This window comes from Manis javanica, chromosome 11 (genome assembly GCF_040802235.1).
Source record: "Manis javanica isolate MJ-LG chromosome 11, MJ_LKY, whole genome shotgun sequence".
NCBI lineage: Eukaryota > Metazoa > Chordata > Mammalia > Pholidota > Manidae > Manis > Manis javanica.
The window spans coordinates 42,135,527-42,155,391 of record NC_133166.1 but is presented as its reverse complement, the minus strand read 5'-3'; the positions used below and the strand labels follow the sequence as shown (position 1 = coordinate 42,155,391).

Sequence of the window (19,865 nt, the reverse complement as noted above, 5' to 3'; positions counted from 1 at the left end):
TCAAGTGTAGAAACCCAGAGAAATACATTTGTAAGTGAAAGGCTAAAGGGTCATCTTACTTTAAATTTAAGTCTAGTCAAAAAAGTAATCAAGAGAGAAGAAAAATTGTTGTCATCAGTATATAAATAATGCACCATTATCTACTATTAATGCAATGTTATTCAATTGCCTCACAAAATAAAAATGAAATACTATGACAAGCAAGGCACATGACTGATCCTTATAACAATTCTGTGATTATACAATCCTTTTAGGTAGCATGATATTAAAATGCTCTTCCTGTACTTTAATTCCTGTGTGGACTGAGCAGAAGAAAACTAAATTTACACTGGTATTGGCTAAGATGCCTCGGCAGGCAGTTTAAGTTTGCTGCCCTTAGCAGAAAGAGGAATTCTCAACCTGTCAGACAAATTGCTGTATTTCTGCTCACCAGTGATGAAACAATCAGCAATGCAGGCTATAATGTCACACGGAGGAAAGCAAAACATGGGGAAATTTTTCTTTTGCATCTTATAGTGTCCATCAGCCATTTTTCTAATTCTTTGCAGGACAGACCTGGAAAAGGAACCTCTCAGCTCTGGGCCCACAGTCCTTTCCAGTCCTGCCGGTTCCATGTAACTGGCATTATGGCTGGTGCTAGTTCCTGATGACTCTCCCCATGTATGTGAGACACACTTCAGTGTAACATTCCTAAGGTTACCATTGTCTATGAAATGCATAACCAAGTTTTACATTTGCACTGAAAACATATGCTCTGGGACGTGAATGCATATACAGTATCAAACACTAGTTATGACCAAAATCTACTTAACAGAGGTAGCCAAAGCATTTTAATTCATCCAGTTTGGTGTTACAGCCAGAATCTGTTTTCTGTGACTATGAGGGTATGATGAAAATATTTCCCCAATCTGCAAAAGACTATGATTCAAGGACTCACTAAGTAGAGAGACAGGGACCTCAGAGAGTTAGACAAAATTGGGTTCGAAGCTCAGCTCTTCTCCTACCCTCAGCAGGTGATCCAACTCCTAAGTTTCAGTTTCCTTAATCAGAAACCTGCCTACAGAGAACAGGGGTGCTGGAGGAACTCAGGCAGCCCCTGGCGCGCAGCAAGCAGGCAGCGCAGGGCCGTTATCTTCTGGCGGCACATTTGTTCCGCCTTCTTTAACAATCCTCAAGGTCTCATGCCTCCAGCTTCTTATCTGTGAAATGAGGAACCATGAACCAAAACATCAGGTTTTAAGTGTTTCCAAAGACAATTTCCAGGAAGTTGACTTACTATCCTAAAATTTTAGATACTACTCAGCAGAAGTAAATGACATTTTGTTTTAAATGACTGCTCAGTTCTGAATCTCAGTATGACAACTATAGCTGTTAAGCTTTTAAATAAAATATTAAATTGAATTTCAATGGAATAAAAATAGGTAAAGGATAGACCAATTAAGAATGAGTTTTGAAGTTTAAAAAAGTTAATTGCTGGTGAGTAGGGCAACCAGTTTCACTTACTGCATCATCCAGTAAGTTTCCTGTACTCTTTTTTCCAGAAGACTTTGATGAAGGAGAAGGTGAAGGAGAAGGGGCAGAGAGTGTTTCTTCTTGTTCAATCTCTTTTTCCAATTTTATCAAACCAGGAGGCTCCACACCATACCTTTTAAAAGACACCAAATCAATATATACATGCATAACTTAAAATGATATATTTACCATATGTTGCATTTATTACCGTGTAGTATCAAACTGTCACTTTTTAAAACATTACCTTTTTATGGCATTGAAATGGAATGTCTTAAATTGTTATCTTTTTAAGGAGGAAAAAGCATGTATATCTGATTTTGATATATGTATCTACATAAATATATGCATGCATACATATAGACATGTTTATATATATATGCACATATATGAAAACACATAATATTAAAAATAAATAAATACTCCATGCAATATAGTCAATAACATGAACATATTGAATCAATAACAGGAACTGTCTTGTAAAATTTAGTCTTCAGCTTTCAGACTTACTAGCTTTAATAATATTAGCGTTATAATTAGACTCCTATTTTAAACACAAGCTTGTTAAAGATGCAAATAAAATCAAGAGAGTCAGAGTCCAAGTTTGAAAGCAGCAATTCTCCAAAACAAACATCCTTAAATGATTTAACAGCGAAGAAATTCACTGTTCGGTCTATACCTCTTAGTGACCCAGAACAATACAGTCTCATAGGTTACACTCTTAAGAACAATATAATGAAAAAATTTATAGTGCTACTGGTAAAGAAAATGAACAGCAAGGAAACAGAGAAAGAGTTTATAAGAACAGTATGTTAAAAATTGTGTGTTGTAAATTATAAACACCATAGAAGTTCAAAGAAAAAAAGATGTGGTTGTTAACAGCATTCTCATCTCCCATAATCATATTTTTCTTAGGCTAAAGTTGAAGCTGATTTAGTTTCCTAGGTGCATGTCAATTGCACCTACATGGAGAAGCACAAAGGTAGTTCCAGAATTTGAGTTGGGAAGGACCTTTGGGATCATCTAATTACACCCTTTCATTTTTACAGAATAAAGAATACCCATGAGAAGAACGTATAGAACTAGCTAGAAGCAGGAGAGAGATGCAAACACGGATTTTCTGAATTTCAGGGAGAAGGCTATTTTTCTCTGACATTTTTAATCAGGTAATCATGTATTAAAAAGGAGAGGGAAAGACCACTTGGAAATTTGAAAACGGGCTATAGATAATCTTCGAAGTAAATAATCTATGTAGAGAAAATTAATTTGTTGACAATATGTCTAGTACCTTAAGTGAATAGTGTAGTGAAACATCATTAAATGTAAAAGCTTAGATTATTGTCTTGTTCTAATGGCCTATTATTTTAACCAACTCCATCACACCTGTGTGCAGTACACACTTCTGGGAGAAAGGAAGTTCCCCACTCTTGATGTTTTGTTCTTGTAGAGGGTGCTCAGTTAGTTTAATTCCTGGCTCTCTTTCATTACTCACTCTTCAATAAGATGAAGGGATTTCTCTAATTCTTAAGTCTAAGAATAAACTGAGTATGCTGGGCTCAGTTTGCCCTTCTTTTAGAGAAGAAGCTACTCACAGGAGGGCCTCCATAGGAACCACCCCTCTGACTGTCTTTCCCTGTGATTAGGTCATTAATTGGGCTGATCCTGGAGCCCAGTTAGACACTAAGCATTTCCGTCAACTTAGATCTTATCAGTAATAAAGGTGATACTTGATGTGCTGCTGCTCTTCTATTTCCTTTTCTGTTTTTCAGAATTCAGAGGGCAAGACTGGGGTTTGTGTCAGGTGTACTTTGAGAGCTGAAACACTTAGGATTCAGTGAGCAATATTTTATGCTGGCACAACTCTACTGAACACCTTCTGTTTTTAGAACTGCCTCTAGTGAACAGAGTAATTTGTAGTTATACAGGTCATTAGCTTAAAGACCTAGGCACCATATATCATATTTTTAACCTTTCATACATATTAGCTAGTTAATGGGACATCAGAAGAAAAAGGTACCAGACTGCAATTTCTCTATCAGTAAAGATACTCTGATTCACAGCATCCCCAGCAGCTAGCACAATGCTCATACAATGCTTTTGGGTTCCAAATACAAATTTGGTCTCATTGCAGTGGATATTTAAATATGTATCACTTTTATAGAACAAACCAATAATAAATATGCATAAATGCTTTGCCAAAAAATGTTCTCCTAGAAGACTTTAAACCTTATCCAAAATGAAAATGCATGTTTTTTACTGTCTAGTACTTACTACTTACAGTGAACTCAGCCCAGCATCTCATTACTGTTGACAAATACCAACAATACTCATGTGGAGACCTGTATATCATTCTTCCCGGAGTTGGACTTGAGCTAACTGTGCCATTAACCTGCTTCTTAAACTTAGCAAATTGCTTAACCTCTAGGAGTCTGTTTTCCACCAAGAAAGTAGAGATGAAAATGGGCTGCCCTAAAGGTCTGATGCAGCTGGGAAGGAAGGGAGGGGGAAGAAGAGTAGAAAAGCAACTGCTATGGACCATCTTCCATGTGTCTGGTACATTTGGGCATCCTGACATACATTATTTCTGAGCCTCTGTTTTATTTCAAAGTGAAATGAAAATTCTAAATCCTGCATTTTAATATTATTAGAAGGAATTAAAATAGTATCCATCACAGGCCAAGCATAGTGTCTAACATGTGGTACAATCTTTGAGTTTGCTGTTGATCATTGGTTCTATCAAAGGTTGCACAACCAGGAAACTGCAGGACTAAGTACTTTTGCAGAAGTTTTTTTAAAATATTACATTACCAAATGAAATAACGTAACAGTCTCACAGTTAGGATGTAAAGTATTATTATTGTTTTTATATTATTGCTATTGTTTGTAGCCTTTATAAAAGAACTTACTATAGGCTTTCCCTAAATCAATTTTCCCAGAACTGGGGAGGGGCAGAAATGTTTCAGTGCTGGAGTGCAACAGAACAAGTTATAATTCAGCTTTGCTACTAACTTGCTGGATCCATTTCAGCAGGCATCTCTTTTTAATCTCTCTAGATGTCTTTGAATTCTTAGTTCCATCAACGTATGAAATCTTGTTATGTTTAATGTTAAGAGAATAATACAGTCAGTGAAGTTAGAGGAATTTAGCACACTATAGTTCACAGCCAATTAAAGGTTAATCGTAAGCAAAACTATATTTCAAAGTTTAAATTAGTCAATTGGAAAATATGATTTCATTTGTAATTGTAGATGGATCCATGCCACTTTTCAGAAATAGGTTTTATATTTTTTTCTTTTTCTGTTCTAGTTTACAAAATGAAACAATATGAAACCTGTGATTATACCAATAAGCTCAATTCTATGCACAATAGGAAGCAGACTAAGTTTGAATGAAATCTGGAACAAAGTCATGCATAGAAAACCTTGCCCTGGAGATTTTTTTTTATATGGGAATACTGAAAATTAGCTATGCCACTAAACACAGAAAATCAATGCTAAGCTTCAAATTTCTGTTTATATTGGCTTTTGAATACTTCAAGCTGCCTAAGGTACAGTCAGCCAGTCCTGAAATGCTCACTTAAATACGATCATTGGCTTCCTGTCTGTCTGGAGATGTCAACAGGCTGTAAATCACAAAATTCCCCTTGGGTCGGGAGCCTGCACCTGCAGCCAGCTCAGTCACCAAATAGGTCTTTCTTCTGCTCTCCAAAAGGCTACTTCATTCTGGTTTCCATGAATTTACCACTTCTCATTTCTATTTTTGTCTACACAATTTTCACAAATGTATACTTTTTTCTATTCATTTCCACCTACAGGATTTTATAGCTTTGGGGGAGAGAGGCAACTGTCACTTTCAAACTGAATTAGGTCAAACTCAAGATGACAAGACAGTTGAATCAAATACTCAAAAGTGCTAGGGAAAGGGTCTTACAGTTACTGACTTTACAATGAGATTCTAGGAAAGGACTTTGCCTTTCTCTAGCATGTGATACAAATTTTGAGACTGTTCTAGATGAAACAACTGAGCCTACAAACTGGGTTCTGAACTAAAGAAGTTATTAAAGGCTGTAGTTTTCAAACAAATCCCCTTGGGACTATGTTACTAGAGTTAGAGGGACAAATTTTAGAAATGCCCATTTTTAAAAGTATGTAACAGTTAATAGATTTTTACAAGACAGATTTTTCCCCTCATTTTTGTTCTGTTTTAAAGTAAAGTAAAGATAGATATAGATTTGGAAGAAAATTTCACCCATGTGAAAACGTGATATTCTAAGCAGAACTTGAATGCTTTAAATAGGATGAGTTCATTAAGAAGCCTTGTATAAGAATATTTCTCTTTTACATAACATTTCATTAGGCCATGGATTGAAATGAGAGACTAATGAAAATATTCACTTTTGAATGAATGGTATTTCTTTTGAATGGGCATAAATTTTGTTCAAAATCAAGGAAATACTCTAAAATAAAGATACAAAAATCTCCACTATGATGTTGATTATTGATATGGCCCCAAACCAATATATCAAAATTTTACATTTATCATAAAGCTAATCTCAATTTTGCAGTCTGTAAAAAGGACTGAATTCATAGTAACTTTTTTTTTAGCAACGAATATCAAAACACTTATTAAAAAGGTCTTTGAGGTTTTATTGACCTACTTTTGCTGAGTGTTTTAATTTTCAGAAGGCTAACTCTTATATTTTACACTCAGAAACTGACATGGTTTCTGAAATATTAATGGAGGGACTCTACTCTCCAGTGGTGATAGCTGTATTTCATTGAAAATGAAAGGAAGTTTTACTCCTGAGAACAAAAATAAGTGGTTTCATTCTCCTGTCTTAGAACTCAGAGAAACTTACAGCTCTCAAAGAAGTATCCCTGAGTGTTCCCAGGCAGGAAAACTTGGTAGAGAATCAGAAACATTTTGCAAATCATTTTTGAAGTGATGTGGATGCTTTTAAGATGACGTTTATGTAATTTTGAGAGGTAAAGATTTGAAACCAAATACAAAAAAAGCATCATGTATAAGTAATTAAAAAATAAAACATAAAACTTTTGAGGACTTTGTTATGGTCAGAATTTATCTGTTGCATGTGCAAATTAACATTTTGATCCTTGAGAGCTCTTCCCAAATCACTTCTAGTTTTGGTTAAAGCTGTTTTAACTTGTTAATTAGTGTGATCCTCCATGGAGCAATGGGGGGAGGAGAAAGTACAAAACAAGTATCTAGATACAGGTTTAATGTCTCCAAAGAAAAATTTAAGAGTAAAATTAGATTGGGGTGGGGGTTGGTGGTGGAAAGAAGAATTCCTCCTTTTTCCTTTAACTAAACATGTTTTACCATAGGGCTAAAGTACTGAGTCTTGGGTTTATAGGATTGCTGTTTATAAAGTACAACTGAACTTCCATTAAAGTGAACATCTTCAAATGTGTACAGAAAGAAACTTCAATAGGCATTTATAAGTCCTAAGGAGGAGCTAGATACCACAAAGCTTGAACTATGCCCAAGAAGTAGAGACCTGAGCGGACTGAAGATGAGGGGACTTTCTTCGATGGCTTTCACACAAAATCTGGGCATGGTGTGGGAGAAAGGAGGAAACCCTCCAAATGTTTTGAATTTATTTTTCCAATCCTTGTTCAATGGAGCCACAGTCATTTAATTTGAATTTTTTAATGAGAGCAATCTTTCTCAATTCACTTACTGTGGTAAAGCAAAATTCATACCTGTTGTACAGTTTGTTAAGATTTTGTTGACTGTGATGTTTTAAAGAACTTGAGGTTACTTCTTCTGATTGCAGGTTAACCTTCCACTGACCAACTAAAAGGGCTGAGGATGAGATGCTACATGGTGAAGAGGAACAAAGGAACAATGGAAAAAGGAACAGAGTAGGAGGTTGAAAATTCTTAAAGATTAAACATACAAAAGAGGGTGAAGGAGCTGGGAACAAGAGTCAAGGGAATAGACCCCACTAAGGAAAGAGTAACTGTCACATACAACCTCATGTACAAGACCCTCCCCTTCCAGTTGTAAGTACTGGAGGGAAAATGGATTCGATTAAAGGATATTCAGCAAATGCTCAGACATAGTGGATTTGACAACAAAATATTGATAGAATACTTTTAGTTTGAATAACTGCTCTCAAGATGTTCGTACTCTTCATATTCAAGGAGTAGCTTCTCAACACCCAGATTCAAACATCACCAATGAAAAGTCAGCAAACTTCTCAGTTGTTTGGATGCTGAGATGCTCCAGGTCTTGACATAGTGAAGTAGTTTGACTTACCTGGCTGCAATCCGGCCAAGCTCTAGCAAACAGAGACACACTTCTCTGGGTTGCTTATGCAGGACTGAAAGACAAACACAGGTGGACACCTTTACAATAGAAGAGATTGTAAAGCAGCTCAACGGTGAATAGTCTTGCCAATTCACTTCATCCCTCATGCCCCAGTAAATGAAGTAGTCTTCATTCTGACACTCACAGAAACCATCCTATCCCACAGCTAAGTAGCTCTTTTAAAGTCTTACAGCACCTTTCAAAACTCCTTGCCCAATCTTCCTCCTAAAAACCATGAATCTCAGGAAATAATACCCTGAGTAAATCTCACCCTGAAAATATTTTCTTTAATTAGTTAATGTTAGTAAGTCAGCCTTGGAAACATGCGTAGCTATAATCATGATATAAATAGTTGATAGATATCTAAAAACACATAGCACATAGAAGGCTATGGAGCAAAGACTTGCCTTTTCAAAATCCTGAATCTATCATCACTGGAGATTTTAGCATAAATAATGCAATGAATAAGGACAAAAATTATACACCTCAGTTCTTTGTTATCCTCCAATGACATCAAGTGACTCTAAAACTTGATGTCCTCCTCAAATTTAAATTGATTGAATGATTCCTTAGAAGAAAAAATTCCAATTGACTTTACTTTATAAATATGTACTAATATTGACCATCAGCCAGGTTTGCCCATAAAATGAGCAAACTGGAAGACTCTTCTTTGCACTGATATTTCTATTCTAATATAATCTGATTACTTAATAAACCTACTTTGCCCATTGCTTTGGGCACATTAGCAATGCTGACAAGTCATACTTGCATTTGTGAGGCTATGAAAGTAGTGTACACTGCCTGTACTGCTCTTTTTTACCAAGATTAGAGCAATTTAACAATGTTATTATATACAGCACCTAAGAAGACAACAGGTATTGGAGGAAAAAATATTGCATTAAGAAGTCTTTACATAGACACAATATCCTGATGAAGAAAATATTAGCTCATTAATATAGCTTATTGACAGACTCTACAAAAACAGCAACATTGCTTTACTTCTTAAATATGGGCTTTTATTTAGCTTCCAGAATTATTCTTCTCCCTTAATTTAAATAATCTAATTCCCTCTTACAAGATTATGGCAGTGGTAATATCTGGTCCACTGACACCAGGATGGAATTTGTTGGGAGTATGTGGTGAACAGAAAAATACATTTATTTGTATTGCAAAGGTATATGATATCACTTGGCTTTAAACAGATTTTTATAAAGATAAAAATGATTATCTTGTTATAAAATGTTACCTTTAAAGCTTTTAAAATACATTCTAATCTCATCAGCAATGCTCATAAAATTCAAATTATGGGAAATCTGAATTATGGAATATTTCCAGTCTTGGTAATACAAATTTTAATTTCAGCTGACCCTAACTGAATTGTCCCAAACCCTAACTGAGGAAGCCTAACACTACTTCTAATTAAAGGGACTTAAAATAAAGATATTTACCATCTACAGTTTCATATGCACCAGAAGTTGATTACTCTGTCTAGAAAGATACAAACTCGAAAAATTTTGGGTATATTAAATCAATGTCAGTGCAATATAACATATGGATTGCAATGTCACATAAGCATCAATTTCAAACAGAGAACAATAACAAACATCACAAAACAGAAGCAAACACATGAAAACTGATCTTCCTGTCTAGATAATCAATATCTTCTGCATGGATGTTTTTTTTAATCCTGTTCATGGTGAAAAATAGCAAACAGGAGTTCTGCTTGGGAAAAAGGAACAAAAGCTGAGGCGGGGAAGATTCTCAAGGCCCTGATAACACCCTGTCTTCAGTGAGAGCTGATGCCAGAGGCTGGACCCCCAGGGTGTAATCTCATGCATTCCTTGATGGAAACAGTGTCAAAATGTGAAGAATATTAATGAACTAACTAAACTGTGTCAACGTGCAGTCAATGACCAACTGTAAAAAGAAGCACCTGACCCCAAATAATTCCTTAACCAACTTACTGTACATATGTGAAGGACTATATAGCATTGGAAGTAAACTGACAAATCTTATGGAAAATAAATTTCATTCTGAAGAAAAACATTAATGTGAACAACATGCGAAAGACAGTGTAACATGGAGGATGTATGACAGCTGGGTACTTCTTTGCTTTCTCATTTGAGCTACCAATTTAAAACAATTTTTGCATGCCAAGAGTCAAATGTTAGATCTACCACGGACTCATTAGAAAATCACTTTGGCAAACTGAAAAGTAGCTGTTATAATTCTCCATTTTGTATCCTTAAACAGACACATTCTATAAAATTTAAGATAAACCTCTTTCTCAGCATATTTTCTTAGGAAAATGCTAGTAGAAAGACAATGTTTTACTTCCTACTTTTCTTGAAAATATTATCTTTTATAAGGCAATAAAAATGTTTCAAAACACATCTATAATATTATTTCACATGTTAATGGTTTTTTTAATATTGGACATATCATGCCCGGCCCATAATGGCCAAAACAATTAGTGTTTGATGACTAGCAAGCAATGAAAGAGATAAATCTGTAGAGGTACATAACTTAGCACAATGCCAAGAGTACAGTAATTACTCAGAAAGTAATATATCTCAAAATATTGAGAATGATGACCATGCGGTGAAGATAGCAGTTGTGATGATGAACAAAAGGAATACGGATTAAAGTCTTGCCTAGTATCTTTAGAAAAGGCAAAAATTTAAATGATATAAATGTTTATTTAACTGTACAAGCAAACACTTTTAGCTTATTGCTATGGAATTAAATTCAAGAGTCTTAAATGGTACCTACATTACACCAAAGAGGTGATTTGTTTGGTTTTTGCACTCAGGCAAGTTCTAAATTAAGGTGAATAGATGGAATGAATGGAATGGCTGTGGGATTCCAGCCACAAAGAGCTGAGTATCAGTGTAAGCTCTGACACTTACTAGTTGTGCTACCTTAGGAGATTGTTTCATAAAATCTCAGTTTTCTGAAGGAAAAAAATCAGTACATACCTTGTAATACTTTTGTGAGGCTTAAACAAAATAATACTTATCTTGTTATTCTTAACACAATGTTTGGCATATATGAAAGACTTGTCCAGGGAGATTAGAGATGGCGTGAGACAGAGAACTCCTCCCAAAACCACATATAATATGAAAATACAGTTAACAAACTAATCCTTAAAGTGCAACAGGAAAGAAGGCTGCTCCAGACTGCATACACCTGGAGAAAAGAGCAGACCTCACAAAACAGGGAAATGTACCAAAGCCTTGATTGGGCAGGAACCAAGCCCTTCCCTTACCCCAGCTCACCAGCAGGAGGATGAGAAACGGAGCTGGGAGGGGGTGGAAGCCCAGGACTGCTGAACACCCAGCCCTGCAAATCTGCTTTGAGAGCACAAACCTACAATGCATGGTGCTCTGGAGGTTAGTGGGGTGGGAAAGCTAAGACAGGTGGAATACTTGGAGAGACTGAGATTCCAGCTGTTTGTGGAGGACAGGGATTCACATCTGGCTGCTCTGGGACAAAGGGAAGTTGGGCAGTCTGAGAGGCTTCCTAGCAGCCAGAGGGCTGATGAAGGAGTGGGGATTGCATGGAGCTTGTTGCATGGGAGAAGGGATAGGTGGACAAGGTTGTCTGGTCACACTCTGCCCAACAGGTTGGGAACTTTCAGGAGCCTCAGGTGCTCCAACCCCCTGACTGGCTACTCAGCTCCCAGGCCCCCCCCACTGTGATACACGGCCTGCTGTGCCTTCCTCTTGGCCTGCTGGCATCAGCTCATAAACAGGCAGTCCCTGCCCTGGCATCAGGCCAGCCAGAGTGAGGCCCTGCCTATGGCAGCTACAAATGCAAAGCACAGAGGTTTACACCTGTGTGCTCAGCCCACTGGTGGAGACAGGCACTGCAGCTGGGAAGCAGGAAGCAGCTCTTTCCCCCCAGGCACCAGCATTGCTCCCCTGTGACCCCTGACATCACTCCAGGGGCTGAGCAGCTTCAGAGACTAGAACTTCTGGAGACTAGAGGATGCCATATACAAGTATGAAACATCAAAGGAATCTGGGTCAGATCAAAATCTCACAAACTCCAGAAAAAGGCCCAAATGAAACTGAACTCACCAATCTTCCTGAAAGAGAGTTCAAAATAAAAATCATAAATCTGCTCATAGACTAGGTACAAAAAAATATTCAAGAACTCAGGGACAAATTTAGGATGGAGATTCAATCATTAAGAAATTCCATATTTGAAATGAAATATACAATGGAGGGATTTAAAAGCAGATTAGAGGTAGTAGGAGAGATGGTAAATGGAATAGAAATTAGAGAGGAGGAATACAAAGAAACTGAGGCACAGATAGAAAAAAGGATCTCTAGGAATAAAAAAATATTGAGAGAACGGTGTGACCAATCCAAACAGAACAATATTCACATTATAGGGGTACCAGAAGAAGAAGAGAGAGAAAAAGGGACAGAAAGTGTCTTTGAGGAGGTAATTGCTGAAAACTTCCCCAATCTGGGGAAGGAGATAGTCTCTCAACACATGGAGGTGCACAGATCTCCCAACACAAGGGACCCAAGGAAGACAACATCAAAACATAATAATTAAAATGGCAAAGTTCAAGGACAAAGACAGGTTTTTAAAAGCAGCAAGAGATAGAAGAAAGATCATATACAAAGGAAAACCCATCAGGCTATCTTCAGACTTCTCAACAGAAACCTTACAGGCCAGAAGGGAGTGGCATGATATATATTTAATGCAATGAAACAGAAGGGCCTCCAACCAAGAATACTCTACCTGGCAGGATTATCATTTACATTTGAAGGAGGGAGTAAACAATTTTAAGATTAGCAAAAGTTGAGAGAATTTACCTCACACAAATCACCTCTACAGTTTATTTTGGAGGGACTGCTATAGATGGAAGTGTTCCTAAGGCTAAATAGCTGTCACCAGGGGAAATAAAAACACAGTAAAGAAATTAGAACAATTAATTACTAAGCAGAAGCAAAATCAAATCAACTATCTCCAAAGTCAATCAAGAGATAGACAAAGAGTACAGAATATGATACCTAATATTTAAAGAATGGAGGAAGAAAAAAGAGGGGGAAAAAAAGAACCTTTAGGTTGTGTTTGTAATAGGAAAGACTTGTCCAAAATTGTTTTTCTTTATTATAATTAGTTTTGTTTTTGTTGTTATAAATTATTTTCTTCTTGTTCAGTGAACATTAATTCACTTATTTTTCTTTCTCCAAGCATTTTTTTGGTGTGCCTATCAGGTCATTTACTAGACTAAGCAGTAGAAAAACTTTAGAACAAAATCCTCTATTGGAAGACATGTAAAATTTAAAATGCTCTTATTAGAATGAGTGTATTTTGAATATTTTATCATTTATATTATATAAGAGATAGTTAATTCTAAATTTAATCAAATTTCAGGTTAAGAAGGTCAGTTTGGCCAGCATACATTGATATATAGCAGATATCCTAAGTTTGTGCTAAATATTAAGTTTAAGCAACAATTTCATTAGGACATGTCATTTTGTGAAATACTAAACATCTTACTATTTATTTCCTCTGTCTCTGAGAATAAAATAATTTAGATGTGTCTATTTTCAATAAATTACCTAAGTTGATTATGTATCATATATTTTAGAAGATCAAAAAACAGAATAGATGTCCTTGTCAGAATGATCAGAAAAGACCTTTCAATGTATTGAGTTTGAACTAAAGCCTTTCTATGGAGTCATACATAGTACTCATTTTAAACATATATAGTGATTCACCTTTACAAAAAAATTAGAAAACTTCTTCATATTCTGACGTTTACAATGGGAAACATTTTTTTTCACTCTGTCTTTGTAACATTAATACAGTATCTCACTTTGAGTTAGGAAGAGGAATCACTATTGCTTTATTTCCTCCAAACAAATTCTCTAGTCAATGGTTATTATTATGCAAAAAGCTTTATCACTGAAGACTCCTTTTTTAAATAATCAAAACCATTTCAAAGAAAAGTATAATGCAGAACACCTCTGGGAAAACTAACACAGATCCCTATTGAAAAATACGTGGCAAGAGACTCAATCTTATAACCTAGATTCTATAAAAATCTCATGGGCATCAAATGTCAAATGGAATGCAGCTCGCTCCAGGAATAGAAAATGAGGCCTTCCGCTACCGCAGGGGGAAGAGTTTCAATGTCACAGAGTCTGCAAGGATAAAATGCATTCGACCATGAATGTATAGTTTAGCTAAATTTAAGTTGGAACAGATAGGCAAAAAAATGAAACCATGAAAAACTGTGTTGTCTATTTGGTTTCCACAGACCTTTGGCTACCATATTCATGTTGGTTTTGAGAAAAACTGGTTTGTAGATTTACATTTAAGAAGAAAATTTTAAAAAATTATATTTTGGATGAACATTATTTGTAAAAATGTCATTAATTAATTTAGCAGCCCACATTCCCAGAGCAGAGAACAGATTCTAATACTCAGAAAATGTGGGCTAGTAGATGACACATTAAAGCAGAAGTCAGAAGGATGGGGTTCTAGCCCAGGCTGCATAATCTTTTCATCTTTCAAACAGGGTCTTGCTTTATACTTGCTCTTCCTTATGAGGCAATTTTATGGTTAAGAGAGCTTGATATATGGTGAGCACTTAATAAATGTTACTTCTCTGCTACTTCCATATGGCTTACAGCCCAGGAGTGTTGTCATCAACTGGGAGCTTGATAGAAATGCAAATTATTGGGTAGCACCTCCAACTTATTGATCAGATTCTACATTGTAATAAGCTCTCCAGGTGATGAGTATGCACATTCAGGTTGGAGAAGCACTGTATAATCAATGATATGATTGTTACAATAAACATCGGTTATAATTCCTATGTCTATTTTGTTAAAAATACTTAAATGTGCCTTGATATATGAAATATGCTGTACAAATATTTAGGATAAGAGTGGTAATGGTGAATGGAACAAAAATAGTCCATATGCATTGGATAAGCCCTTAATGGGTATTGTGGGCACTTCTCTCTGGGCACGATTGATAAGGTACAAGGAATGCCTCCCAAGAAAGTGAAGAGAGGGTCCCAACTGCTCCCTATATTATGTCTTTCCCAGTAGGACCCATGCAGAAATCTGAGTTTAAAGGAAGAAGGCAATTAGAAATAGAACAGCAATTTAGGTGCCTTCCAAGTGATCTGAGGTAAGACTAAAGAGAAGAAAAGGTGAACAAGAAAAGAATCTCACAAACTCAGTAATGCTGAGTGTGTGTATCCAAATTTCTCAGCATCACTACTCATTTAAGATAGGGTATGCCCTCCATATAATTCATATAAACAAGAGCACTCATTCATAATCTCATTAGTGATGGAAGACGTGCAGAAAAAAATGTAGAACACTGCCTGTGCCACGAAGTTGAGATATCCTGGAACAGGTAGTTCCTTTCTTTCTCCAGCACCCAGACCTTACGTCAAGTCCATGGATTAAGTCACTATCACTCAGAACAGCAGAAAGAGGCAAGAGTCCCTTTTAATTGGTTTATAGTTATTTGTCCTTTTAGTTGAAACAATCATATGAATTTCTAAAATTAACTCAAACATAGCATAACTTTCTGTAACACAGGGGCATGATCCTTGGAGGTAAATGGAGCTGAATTCAAACCTTAGCGGGGCCACTGAGAAGCTGTGTAACAGTGGGTAAGAAATTTAGTTCTCTAGCTCTCAGTGTTCCCATTTATAAATGATGGTTGTTGGGAAAGTAGATAAACACATGTGGTGCTACCATTATTGAAACTATAGCTATTAACATTGGGTATCATACAGTGAAAATTTGACCCTGGAAAAGCTGAAAAGCTGTCCACTTTCCTAATTCGACCCTGACTCCATCAAATCCTGACACACCTATCATTCCAGGGAGATATTTGGTTCTCTAAATCAGATTCCAGACTGCTATCTCTTACACTTTTCCATTAGCCTAGGGCAAATGCCTAAATTTGGAAAGGATTTCAGATTTCAAAAGTAAAAAGTGAATTGAGATGCTAATAAAGTAAGTACTTGATAAGAACAGGTGTTAAAAAACAAAAATTCTAAAATAAATTGTTCCTGGTAGATAAATAGAGTGATTAAATAACCCAAAGCTGAATGGGTATTCTGAAATTGTGATACTACGCTAATCAAAGTAATAGAACTTTTTTCATAGAAATACTCTTAGAGTCCTCAGTATAGACGAAAACGAAAACAATAACAAGGGATGATTTACCAAACACTGGAAGGTAGGCACAGGTTCTTTTTCTGATGCAAAAGTTGACTTTAAAGTATAAAACGGAAAACAGTGTTTAAAAATCCACACACAGTCTGTTTTACTTTTGTGCAGCAACATCAAAGTAATACTGCATGTGGGTCAGTGACTGGCCCATGTGCAAAAGAACAAAGCATTTTGTAAAACTGCTCATCAGAGTCATGCATCAAAACAAGACAGTGCCACACAGCAAACACAAACACAGAAAATAAAAATAAAAACAAATCACACACATTTGCATGCTACACAGCAGATAGCAAACCCTTTTCTTGCTGAGTAGATTCTTTTCAGAGAAATAGATGAGGAATAGTCACTGGCCTCCAAATCCTATAATCATCCAATAACATAATGATATTGACACAATCACAGCAAAGCAAAAACTTATGCATTTAAAAAAATTTCCCACCTTTTTCTTTTCCCGTCTCCCAGCTCACCAGAATGCATACAAATAAATCAAAATAAACAAGGCTCTGGGAAAAACATTTAAACTAACTTGATCATTTCTAAATTAGCGTGCTAAAGTAAATTACAAATAGTAAGTCCCCCACAGAAGAATATCACTAATTTAAGAAGATAGTTTCTTACTTAAAATATCTTGGAAAAATTCATGTAAGAGCGCCAGTTTTAGGATTTATAACTTATATTGTTTTAAGATTGAGAATAAATAATAGATTCTTGGTCTTAATTTAAATAATCAAAATGAGCCATATCAGAATATTCAGCATTATATTGGAAAAGGTGGTTAAAGCATTTAACCTTTGAAAAATTATTACATTTACTGTTATGAAGAATACTGATTAATATAGTTGAATTCATTTTCCATCTCTGCCAAACTGAAAACAGAAATGCTTTCACACAAAGAGTGTTCTAAACATTTTTTTTCTTCACTCCACAATTAAAACTAAAGTTCATTTCTCTTATAATAATTACTGGGGAAATACTCAGTTTTTAGATTGATGAATTACATACTTTTAAATTCAAGAAAACATTATGCTCCTCTTTTTAACCTAGAGCACAATTCTAAAGATTTTTAGGTAATCCCTTGAAACCAATCACTAGTCTTAATAAATCAGACATGAAAAAGATAATCCACAGCCACTGACTTATGTGTCAGCATGGTTTGAACAGTGCAGGTCTGTAGGTGAGCATTACATGTAGACCCGTTAAGGTTCAAGCATGTTCCACAGATCACAGAGAGATCTGTCATCCGTTCCTATAGCCATATAAAATTCTATATGCACTTGAAATGCCAGTTGAGCCTCAACAATGTGAAACAGCCCTCATAACACATAATGCACAAAATTTGATGTCAATAAGTAATTCTCTGTGAAAATTGGTTCAAATTTTATTCGTATAAACAAAATTGTTTGTGTTTCAGATTAGATTGTATACAGGTGTTCAGTGTTTTAAGGGTGTTAATAGATCACTGAAAACGAAAATGGCATCATTTACAACCCAATTCCTATTTATCTGTCTTTCAAATTCTGAATATGTTTTACTATTATTTACTAGACACTAATGACTTCATATTCATAGTGTATCATAAGTTTCCCATATCCTTAAAGCCTCTAGAATATCATTTTTGATTGGTGTCTATGTGATGACTAGTTTTGTTTAAGCTACCCTACATGTCATAGAATCAGTTCATTTCAATATGCTTTTACTATTACAAAAAATGTTTCAGTGGACATTCTGGTACCTACCTCTATTTCCTTCAGTAAACTTTTAGAAGTAAAACAACTTGGTAAAAATATATGAACACTTCTGAGATCTTTGATCCGAAAGTCAAATTTCCCTCCAAGAATGGATACCAGTTTTTCCCTTTCTTCAGCAATGTATAGAAGTTCCTATTTCTTACATACTCAATACAAAATATGCAATTTTCTTAACATTTGCTAATTTTTTCATAGTTTTTAGTTGAATTTACCTTAATTACTGAGGTGTCTAACATTTTCATATCTTGATTGGATATTTTAAATAAGTCTTTCATGGGTAGGTTGTTCATGACCTTTGCTATTTTTCTTTTGACTCATTTTTGAATACTATTTGGGACATAGTGACTCTATGATCTAAGAACTGACATTTCACAGAAGAAAAATTATCAAGAATGTCATAGAAGATAAAATGCAGGCTTATGCTCTGTATTTGATTGCATCGTATGGCACAGAAAGTTATCTGCCAAGAATCAAAAAGACAAGAAACGTGAAGAATAAGTTCTGTCCCTACTTCCTAGTTCATCCCATACCTTCCCCACTCACTGAGATTTCTTGTCATTAGCTGCTTTGGAAAGAGAACAGATTGAATGAGTCGTGAATCAAGATCCTCTCACAAATAATAGTACAAAGAGGTTCTGCAACAGAGGGTAGCGTATCAGTTGCTACAAAGATAAGAATCCTTTATGCAGGCAAAGGCCTTTGAACAGCTAAACACAGAAGCCTCTTGATACACACTCAGTACAGTGATCTACCTTATCATCCATTCAAACAGATTTTCCCCTTCATCAGGGCATCTTTTCATTTTATTTGCTGTTCAAAACACTAGGACACAAAGGAGGCTCTTCATCTTGTGTGCTGCTGAAATGAAATCTTGAGGTAAGGAAAAAAGAAAAAAACTCTTGCCCTAAATTCCCTTTCAAAAGTGAAGTGTGAAAAGACATCAAGCAGGGTACACCGTGTTACGGTCGCAGAAAGTCAATTCTGCAATACAGAGTCCAGGGCCATCAGCCGGGCTGAATCACTTCCTCACCCACAGTGAATAATAAGAAAAATCCAAGGAGAAAGCGTCCCACTTGGGGAAATGGAATTTCTCATTGTTCTTCCTCTTCATTATCATTAACATCTATGGGCACAGCTGCTGCCTTTCTCTGAGTAATCCTAAAGTCAATGCTGTAATATTGGCTCCCTCTTCTGTCTCCACAGGGTCCATTATACATCACCTCATGTCCTATTCTGAGCAGCAGAAATTTCAGATTTATCTTTTTGCTGAGCAGCAAACAAGAAAGCCTACTTGATTCAGTTTGGCACTAAAAGGATTAAAAAATATTTTTAAAATTGTGTAAGCCTTAACAACTTGATCTGATTAAAATTTCTTGGATATATAAGTACATTTTAATTACAAGGTATAAGCTAAATTATAATATAGAAGATAATCAGAATCAAAGGTTTTTTAACAAAATACTTAACAGTTATTATATATAAATTATCATGGACATTCCTTTTTAGTCAGTTTTTTTTTCAAACAGGGTGAAGAACTAGACCATCTCAAGATTTTTACTGACATAATTTTACATGCTACGGGATATGTATTTTTATACCAGGACCATGATTATATAAATTGCTTTGGGCTTTCTTGTTTTAACATAAAATATATTTCTTGCTTATTACCTGCATGGGGTTTTAAAAAGCCATCCAAGCTCCTTGCATTCCAACTGAAAGTTTTATTAGCTCAAGTAAAAAATAACTCATGGATATTGAGAAAACTGAGACAAAATCATATTTCCATTCATAGCTCCTAGTGATCTACTTGGCCTAGAGTAGTAACTGAAAAAATGCTTCTTTAAATGAAAACCTGTACAATGAGAGAATTAACAAAGCAGTTTCCCCATGTGGCAGTTCTTAAGCAAGGCAAGGGCACTGCAAGATTTCAAATCATGATGTTATTTTTCCACACATGAAGAGTGTACCCCTTATGACTAAAATTTGATTTTACAAGTACATAGAGAGAGAGACATTTACTAGATCTCAAGGAGTCTTTTTGCTAATA

The 19,865-nt window shown here is 35.6% G+C and overlaps 1 protein-coding gene across 6 annotated transcripts in view; it reads right to left on the bottom strand.

The window, feature by feature from the left end:
* The window catches only part of GAS2 (growth arrest specific 2), a 121,141-nt gene that overhangs the window by 53,239 nt on the left and 48,037 nt on the right, over nucleotides 1-19,865 (bottom strand). For all 6 annotated transcript variants that reach the window (XR_005063613.2, XM_037026988.2, XM_037026987.2 and 3 more), the window contains exons 5-6: nucleotides 7,792-7,855; nucleotides 1,504-1,645 (exon numbers count right to left, since the gene is read on the bottom strand). Coding sequence is in view for 5 of the 6 variants with exons in the window: in XM_037026988.2 (XP_036882883.2) it covers nucleotides 1,504-1,645; nucleotides 7,792-7,855 (206 nt within the window). In the remaining variant the exon portion in view is untranslated. The remainder of the gene's footprint in view (nucleotides 1-1,503; nucleotides 1,646-7,791; nucleotides 7,856-19,865) is intronic.